Source organism: Sturnira hondurensis, unplaced genomic scaffold (genome assembly GCF_014824575.4).
Source record: "Sturnira hondurensis isolate 20B ecotype Veracruz unplaced genomic scaffold, ASM1482457v3 Scaffold0014615, whole genome shotgun sequence".
NCBI lineage: Eukaryota > Metazoa > Chordata > Mammalia > Chiroptera > Phyllostomidae > Sturnira > Sturnira hondurensis.
Genome location: NW_028087246.1, coordinates 2,141,925 through 2,151,037, shown reverse-complemented (window position 1 = coordinate 2,151,037; position 9,113 = coordinate 2,141,925). Strand labels below are relative to the sequence as shown.

General features: G+C 41.5%; 1 protein-coding gene across 1 annotated transcript in view; it reads left to right on the top strand.

The window, feature by feature from the left end:
• The first annotated feature begins 641 nt into the window (after nt 1-641).
• Nucleotides 642-9,113, top strand: part of LOC118999167 (nuclear body protein SP140-like) — a 35,481-nt gene continuing 27,009 nt past the window's right edge. The window contains exons 1-4 of the mRNA XM_037063567.1: nt 642-822; nt 1,914-2,082; nt 4,198-4,281; nt 8,070-8,132. Coding sequence (XP_036919462.1) covers nt 652-822; nt 1,914-2,082; nt 4,198-4,281; nt 8,070-8,132 — 487 coding nt within the window. The 5' untranslated portion in view covers nt 642-651. The remainder of the gene's footprint in view (nt 823-1,913; nt 2,083-4,197; nt 4,282-8,069; nt 8,133-9,113) is intronic.

Genomic DNA, 9,113 nt, shown 5'->3' with positions numbered 1-9,113 from the left:
GGATGGAACTGGAAAGCATTATGCTGAGCAAAATAAGCCAGGCGGTGAAAGACAAATACCATATGATCTCACCTTTAACAAGAAGCTAAACAACAACAACAAAAAGAAAACAAGCAAGCAAAATAAAAACGAAGACACTGAAATAAAGAACAGGGGGACAGTGACCAGAGGGGAGAGGGGAGGGAATTTTGGGGGGAAAGAGGGAAGGATTTACAGGAACTAGTATATAGGACACATGGACAACAACTAAGAGGGGGGTGGAAATGGGAGGGAGGGAGGGAGCCCTGCGGGGAGGGGGGGCTGGGATTCCCAGAGAGAAAAGAAAGAAAACTGTAAAAGACAGAAAACTGTACTTGAACGACAATTAACTAAATTTAAAAAGAAAAAGTAGAAATATCCCAAATATGTTTAGGAGAAGACATGTCTACAATGACTTCAATTGGGACAGTCAGGGCATTTGTATAATATACATGTCTTTCTGATTCTCCATGCTTCTTCTATTATATCTTTGTTAATTGCACCAATTTCATTTATTCTGGTCTCTACTCAGAACATCTTATTTTATTCATATTGATTCTTCACATTCTATCCTTCTTATATAAAACATTACACCCTCTACCAGCACTTCGAAATCTTTATGACCATTTTATCATGGTATTCTTTCTCCCTAGGATGTCTGAAGAAGACTACAAACTTATGTGTGAGATTGCCTTCAAATACTTCAAAGAACATAAAGTTGAGATTTCAGATGCAATAAAAACACCATTTCCTTTCCTTGAGACCCTGCGTGACCATGGATTCATCACCAGTGCACTGTATAAAGTAAGTGAAGTTCATTATGTCACAATCTGGTAAACCAGCCCCACATTAGTTGTTTTGGTATTTTGGAATCAAGTGTCAGGGCAGAACTAGACAAGTGAGGGGTCTCCTGTAAGTGGGGGCCTTCTCAAGTACTGTTCTAAGTGTTTCTATAAGGTGAAAAGGAGAAGCAGGCATCATTGCAGGCAGTCATGCTCCTGACTGAAGGAACAGGACTTGTTGGTGCCCCTGGAGTCGAGGTGAATAACACTGGAGTTAGACTGGATCTGAATGTTACGGGTACCATAGGTGTACAATATAACGCCTTGTAGGTATTAGATGTACAATATAGCATAAACTAGGGATTAGAGGTAATTTTAATGAATGGATGAATAACTTTAATCAACCGATTTAATAAAATAATTTGCACAGCATTTTATTCCAATGAACATCAATTTAAATATTTAGATATGAGAACATTAAAATCCTTAGAGAATGGAGGTCTTATTAGGAAAAATTTAGAAGTAGATGCTTGCTATTCTTTCTCCAACAATTTTAAGGCTTCTTTTCCTATGGTATTTTTGGAATCCTGGGATTTTGATAGTTCTAACAAAAGATGTAAGTGGAGATACAGAGATGCAAGTCTTCTCTTCCCTACAAATGGGTTTGCTTTTCGGCAAAGTTCACAGGAAGGGATAATCACCACCTGGCTTTCCTTATCTCTTGCGGGCCAATTCAGTCCTGTGGAAGGGACAAAACCTGTCTAGTCAACAGAACATCAGCCCATCACTTGCTAAGTCAAATGTTAAAATATGTGGCCAAGCTCTTAAAGAGCTGCACACTATTTAACTCTGAACCCATATTTGTTCTGCAAATGGCTCTTCTTTCCACCAAATGTAAATGAGAGTGGGGAGAGCAGATTCACAAATGGGTATTTTTCCAGAAAGATAGATTTACTTATTTTACTTTGCAGCCATTGAATATAAATTCTAAAACTGAACCTGAGAAAATAACTGTGTAGAGAAATTATAATACATTAAAAATGAAATCATCTTCTAGGTCTCTTCTGTAACTTAGATGTCTATATTTACATTTTCCCCTTCACTGTTTTTAAGGAGTCTAAAACATCTTGGGAAAACCTGTCACCTGTGCAAAGAGTGGTGTATGATGTCCTCAGTGAAGTGGAAAAGAAATTTAACCTGTCACTTCTGGAAGTCTTGTTCAGCAAAGTTATTGTAAATAACTACCCTGATTTAGAAGGCGTTTGCACAAGCTTCAGAAATGGTAATTAGGTTTATAGCCTACCTTTGGATGTCCACGATCAATTTACTGATGAATATACGTTGAGCATCTACCATGTCTCACACACAGTGCTGGGCCTTAGGAATATAGCAGTTAGAAAACAAACATCATGAGCTTTTTAAATTATTTTTTGCTGTAATGACTACAGTAAAACACACATGTAAAGGCCTGCTTAACTAGGCATTTATTCAAACTCCCAGAAGAATCAGAGTCACAGTCACATCAGATTTACTTAGAAAAACCAATGACAAAACCAATGAAAAACCAATGACAAAACCAATGAAAAACCACTGCATTTGAGCAAGGCACCGTCAGTTGCTGCTCTTTTTGCAGGTGTCCACACAGCCATCCACCAAGATGACTACTACCCATCTTGAGTGACAGCTTGGTTTTGGGTGCAGGATCCACCTGGCTTAGCAGCATCATGACCAGGGAACCCAATGTCTCATGTAACAGCTCAGTAGTCATAATTTCCAGGAACCCCATGAGGGACACCCAGGTTACAAGAGTCACCACATTGGAGGAAGATGAGCTATGGTTTATAGTTTACATGGAATCCTTCCAAATCCAGTGATGGGTCATTTTTTACCCTAAACCCAGTGTTGATCTGGTAATACAGAAAAGAGAGACTACCTTTATCAGGTGTCCAGAGTAATGAGCAAGAAAATTAACCCAGGTCAAATTGGCCCTTAAAGAAGGGTAATGGCTGTATTAGCTCTTTCTCCACAAGGGGCAATACAAACACTAATCAAGTACTCTCAAAATCAATTTCTCTGCCAAAAAAAAAAATGTGTTTGATACCACACAAAGCGATTCATTTGCCACTTTTTCTGAGACTCACAATTTATAATTTTTCACTGTAGTTTGAATTTGTGATTCAAACTATCCCTCTAATAATTTTCAGATGGTTGTCAATCATTACATTTTGTTCTTCCCATTATTTTTGTTTTGACTTGTGGGAAAAATTTCTATGTCCACACAGTTTAGTATCTAACAAGATATCCAAGTAACAAATGAGAATTCACAGGAGAAAAAATTAATATGAGCTGAGCAGAGCAGATGCTCTGGGAAAAGGGATAGAATGTGAAAGGGTCTCTAGTATCTGCAACAAAGACAAATTAGATTTCTCTCAATCAGAGAGTGAAAAACAGATTATGGGAGTTGATTCAAAAGAAATAAATTTGAAAAAGATTTTGGAAGTTGGACATTCTAAAGCTAAGGAATTCAAATTTATTTGCTAGACATTAAAGAGATACTATAGGCTCATAGGTTTACAAGTACAGATTAATTATTCCAGAAAATTCACCTGCCATCAGCCCTGGGAAGAGTGGACCCACCTCCTTCCTAGACTCCTCCTGCTTGGACAACCCCCAGATACTACCCTGAACTTCTTGGTTAATTTCTTTCCTGTTACTTTCCTGGGTCATATATATGCAGGGGTCTTGGCTGGTCCACTGGCCTCACTTTTTGGCAGCCTACCAGGCTCTGGTCCAAAACTCTTGGAACGTCTTCCAGTGCTACAATATTCACTCCTTCCTGGCAGCTTCAGAGAGTCTCCTGAGATCTGGGTCCCCTGGAGGTCTTTTTAGTTCTTCCTGTGTCCTCTACTGTCTCTTTGGGAACTGCTCATCCTCCTGACACAGTAAACTCCTCCCTTCTCTTGACCACTTATTTATTTTAAGTTTTTGTATTTTCACTTTTCTACATGGAGTCACATATAGGATCTTTGTCCTTCTCACAAGGAAACTCTTGTTTTTTCCTTGCAGTTTGAACAGGTCAGAAAAGACACTTCCCTTCCATTTTTATTTGACAAATACTTTTCCAGACATCTGTAATTTTTTTACATACATAAAAAGCTCATGATGTTTTGCATGACCACTTTATCCTCATATTCAAGTGACTCCTTTCTGTGTGGGTAACATAAGGGCATCCTTGTTAGGGTTCTTTTTTCTATACCAGAAAGAGTGTGGAACTTGACCATGAGAACTGGGACTCACTGAGTTCTCAGTGACCAAACGGCTGAAAATTCCTAAATATGCACACTTGGTGTCCCTGCAATCTGATGGACATCTCTAACTTCTTTTCTTTCCTTTTCAGTGATCCTAAAGAAAATTTTTTCTCAAGCAAGAGGTGGATATGAGAGTGCAGAGAACTGTAATACTCAACTGAGAATTGAACAAGGTGGTTACAAACAAATAAAAACCGACTCTCTTTTGCTAAGAAGAAAGGAGAAGTGGGCTTAGTGCTCACTGCTGCCCTTGGGTGGAAGTATCACTATGTGCCCTTTTAAAGAAAAAGAGACTGAAATCCAGACAGACCATGTATGCAGTTGGGTTGGGGTCGAATAAGCTGTAGAAACTCAGGCCTTCTGAACCAAAAGCCCATGTTGTAAACCCTGTACATTCCCAGATAAACTCATGGGAAGAACAGACACTTGAGGCAAAAATAGGGAAATACATGCAGAAAGAAAGATACAAAAAGAAGAATACCAAGAGCTGGAGGAAGTGAACTCTGAACTCTGATGAAAAGGCCCACAAAGCAGAGTGAACAGGCCTGCAGAGGGAGGGTGTGTGTGAGGCAGGCTGGGGCGTCCGGTTAGACCACAAGTCTGGGGTTCTCTGGGGACAAAACAGGTTCCCTTGTTTCATCCGTGGCTGAAGAGACAAGCCATTACTAATTGCTAAGAAGCTCATGGAGGTTATAGTGAGGTGGCCTGACTGAGGCCAGGGGTGCAGGTCTGCTTTGATTCCTGGGGGAAGGGGTTGTCAAGTCCTACATTGTAAAGATTAACATGGGACTGGAAGAGAATTGCACAGCCCACACTCAATTCTGAAATAAGGTTCTAATTTCTTCCTTCAGGAACTGGCGAAAACCCATATCAATTCCTGTCCTGGCTCTTTCCGGATCAGTCTAATTACACAGGTCTGTTTCTTTTTGCTGTTCTGTGATTCTTTGCTGTTTTGTTCCTTTCTGCAATGGGCTGTGGAGGGAGGGCTGCTTCTCTTTAGTATGGAGTGCCCAGAATTGTCCATCTTGGCATGTGCTATGTCTCCAGAGATTTACAAAACAGAGTCTTCATACACTGAGTTGCCTGGGAGGGTTGGTCCTCTCATTCCCACATGTGCTTGTTGCCAAGTGTTGACAGCTCTGGGACCTATTGTCCGTGTGCCTGGCTTCATGGCCCCTGAGTCTGTCTTGCTTTAATAGGCTGTGGCCTCAGCTGATGATGTTACATCCTGAGGTGGCCTGTACGACATGAGACAGGTTAGCGGTGATGACAGTGTTCCTTGGGAGAGAGTCGCTCACTTGTTGACTCCTTTATACAGCACCATGTGCCTCCCTGCAAACCCTCTCCCATCATCCCCAGCACAGTGGACCAGACACTGGTCAAAAATACCAGATGGGCCTTTGAACACACATTTAAAACTTTAACAACCAATAACCACTGTTTAAAACTCTTAACATTTTCTCAGTCTATAACACACTTACTAACATTGTTAAAATATTTAAAGTATGATGAACTAAAGACATGAATACTAAAAAGTTAATTATATGCTCAGTCACCATGTCATTTATAGTAATACAGACAATACTTTATTTTATTTAATCTACTGAAACAGTTAAAACGATGGTATGTCATCTGTGTTTTTCAGAAGACATAGAATCACCTTGGGGACTTGGGATATTTGTGCAAGTTCAACCACTGAGACTAGGTATCAAACTACTACAGGGCAATGTCAGAGCAGGAGGTCTGGTGACCCACAGCTGGCTTCCAATTCTGCCCTGAGACTTTGGGGAAGTGACCTCCCCTCTTTGTCACTCAGTGTCATCATCTATGAAATGGAGGTGATAATAGTACCTCCCTCAGAGGGTGACAAGTTATATCATGTAAAGATTTCACAGTCATGCATGAGTCTTCATCAGTGTTCCAAGGATTTTTAATATTGCTATGGTTATGATCATTATTATTAGTATTGGGCTAGAGTCTAAACTGTTATCTATACAGTACACTGTAGGGTTTTCTTTTCTCACAAATGTTCATGGTAGATTTAATTATTCCCCAGGCGGTGGAGCAGTAATCAAAGCAATACCAACCTTGGGCCCAAGAAAATAAATTGAGGATCACAGGTTCTCCATCCTTATATCACACTAGTGCATAATAAATTTATGTCTTTATTCCCCAACTCTTCTTTGGAAATAAGTAACAAGGAGGAGACTCGGGGAACTTCCTACACCATGGAAGGTATAATTCTGTAGCTTGTGTGAGATGTGTTACTTCATAAAAGATATAAGTTAGCATTTTTTGTAAAATAAACACAGAGTGATTTTTAAAAGGCACCATGATACTCCCAGTAAATTACATTTAGTAAAACAGTTAACACTTAACACGCATCCAACCTTCATCAAAGCATATTCCTAGCAGTTCTTCTACCAGTGCAGCTGGTGGGAGCAGGAAGGGTTGAGAGGAAGGAATTGTGACTAGCAATGACCAGAGAAGGAATTTAATGTGGGGGTGGGGGTGTTGGGTGGAAGAATGACATTATAACCCAGATAACGTGCAACAAACCACAAGTAAATAATACACCCAAGAGTCTGACCTAGCAGGATCCGTTGACTGTGACGTGCACAGGCGAGGATGACACTGTATCTGATGCCCCCAACCCCAAGAGGAGGCTCCAAGGAACTTGGATGTAACATAAAACACATACCAGGGCCAATGTTCTACGTTAAAATTGTGGAAATTAAATTTCAAATCATCTGTACATAAAGTACTTTGTTTAGGAAAAGAGCAGTAGATAAAATAATGGAAGTTGCGCTGATAAAGTTTTTCCATTCGAACAGTATTGAGTTTGGTGGGAAAAGAGTGGCATGGGTCAGTGGAATCAGTAATGAATGAGGGAGCTTCAGTGTAGGAAAGAGAGTGTGCTGGTCCTGAGTAGTGTATCCAGGACCTTATTGTTTCTTCCTCCCATCTGCCCTTTGTCTCTGCCCACAGACCCATGCAGACTTGCTTGACAGCTCACTGGCTACTGCTTCCTGCTGGGCTCCTAGCCTGGGTCACACTAGCCAGATACTGGGGAGTGGGAGCAAGGGGGAAGCTTGGTGTTTCCCATTCACTGTCTTGGGCAACAATTCTGGCAGCAGCAGCAACACTGGTGACTCTATCTTTCACCAGGCAGGCAAACATGATCCCCTTTCTAGGTACCCGACAGCCTGGGCACATAACCTCACCCTTGATTCCTCCCATAGCTTCCTATTCACTATTTTTGGGTTGGAATTCTCAGCTCTTCCATTGGCTGTATCCTGATCAACTGGATTAAACTCCTTCTGCTCTAAAACCTTAGAGAAGTTTCTATTTTCNGCCCTTGGGTGGAAGTATCACTATGTGCCCTTTTAAAGAAAAAGAGACTGAAATCCAGACAGACCATGTATGCAGTTGGGTTGGGGTCGAATAAGCTGTAGAAACTCAGGCCTTCTGAACCAAAAGCCCATGTTGTAAACCCTGTACATTCCCAGATAAACTCATGGGAAGAACAGACACTTGAGGCAAAAATAGGGAAATACATGCAGAAAGAAAGATACAAAAAGAAGAATACCAAGAGCTGGAGGAAGTGAACTCTGAACTCTGATGGAAAGGCCCACAAAGCAGAGTGAACAGGCCTGCAGAGGGAGGGTGTGTGTGAGGCAGGCTGGGGCGTCCGGTTAGACCACAAGTCTGGGGTTCTCTGGGGACAAAACAGGTTCCCTTGTTTCATCCGTGGCTGAAGAGACAAGCCATTACTAATTGCCCAGAAGCTCATGGAGGTCATAGTGAGGTGGCCTGACTGAGGCCAGGGGTGCAGGTCTGCTTTGATTCCTGGGGGAAGTGGTGGTCAAGTCCTACACTGTAAAGATTAACATGGGACTGGAGAAGAATTGCACAGCCCACACTTCAATTTCTCAAGTAAGGTCCTAATTTCTTCCTTCAGGAACTGGTGGAAACTCATATCCAAGCCTGTCCTGGCTCTTCCCGAATCAGTCTAATTACACAGGTCTGTTCCTTTTTGCTGTTTTGTGACCCTTTGCTGTTCTTGTTCCTTTCTGCAATGGGCTGTGGTGGGAGGGCTGCTTCTCTTTAGTATGGAGTGCCCAGAATTGTCCATCTTGGCATGTGCTATGTCTCCAAAGATTTACAAAACAGAGTCTTCATACACTGAGTTGCCTGGGAGGGTTGGTCCTCTCATTCCCACATGTGCTTGTTGCCAAGTGTTGACAGGTCTGGGACCTATTGTCCATGTGCCTGGCTTCATGGCCCCTGAGTCTGTCTTGCTTTAATAGGCTGTGGCCTCAGCTGATGATTTTATATCCTGCGGTGGACTGTACTTCAAGAGACAGGTGATGACAGTGTTCCTTGGGAGAGAGTCCCTCACTTGTTGACTCCTTTACACAGCACCATGTGCCTCCCTTGCAAACCCTCTCCCATCATCCCCAGCACAGTGGACCAGACACTGGTCAAAAATACCAGATGGGCCTCTGAAGAAAGACTTGAAACTTTAACAACCAATAACCACTGTTTACAACTCTTAACATTTCCTCAGTCTATAACATACTTACTAACATTGTTAAAATATTTAAAATATGATAAATTAAAGACATGAATCCTGAAAAGTTAATTATCTGGTCAGTCACCATATCACTTATAGTAATATAGGCCATACTTTATTTAATCTACTGAAACAGTTAAAACGATGGTATGTCATCTGTGTTTTTCAGAAGACATAGAATCACCTTGGAGACTCGGGCTACTTGTGCAAGTTCAACCACTGAGACTAGGGATCAAATTCTGCTGCAGGGCAATGTCAGAGCAGGAGGTCTGGTGACCCACAGCTGGCTTCCAATTCTGCCCTGAGACTTTGGGGAAATGACCTCCCCTCTTTGTCACTCAGTGTCATCATCTATGAAATGGAAGTGATAGTAGTACCTCCCTCACAGGGTGACAAGTTATATCATGTAAGATTTCACAATCATGCATG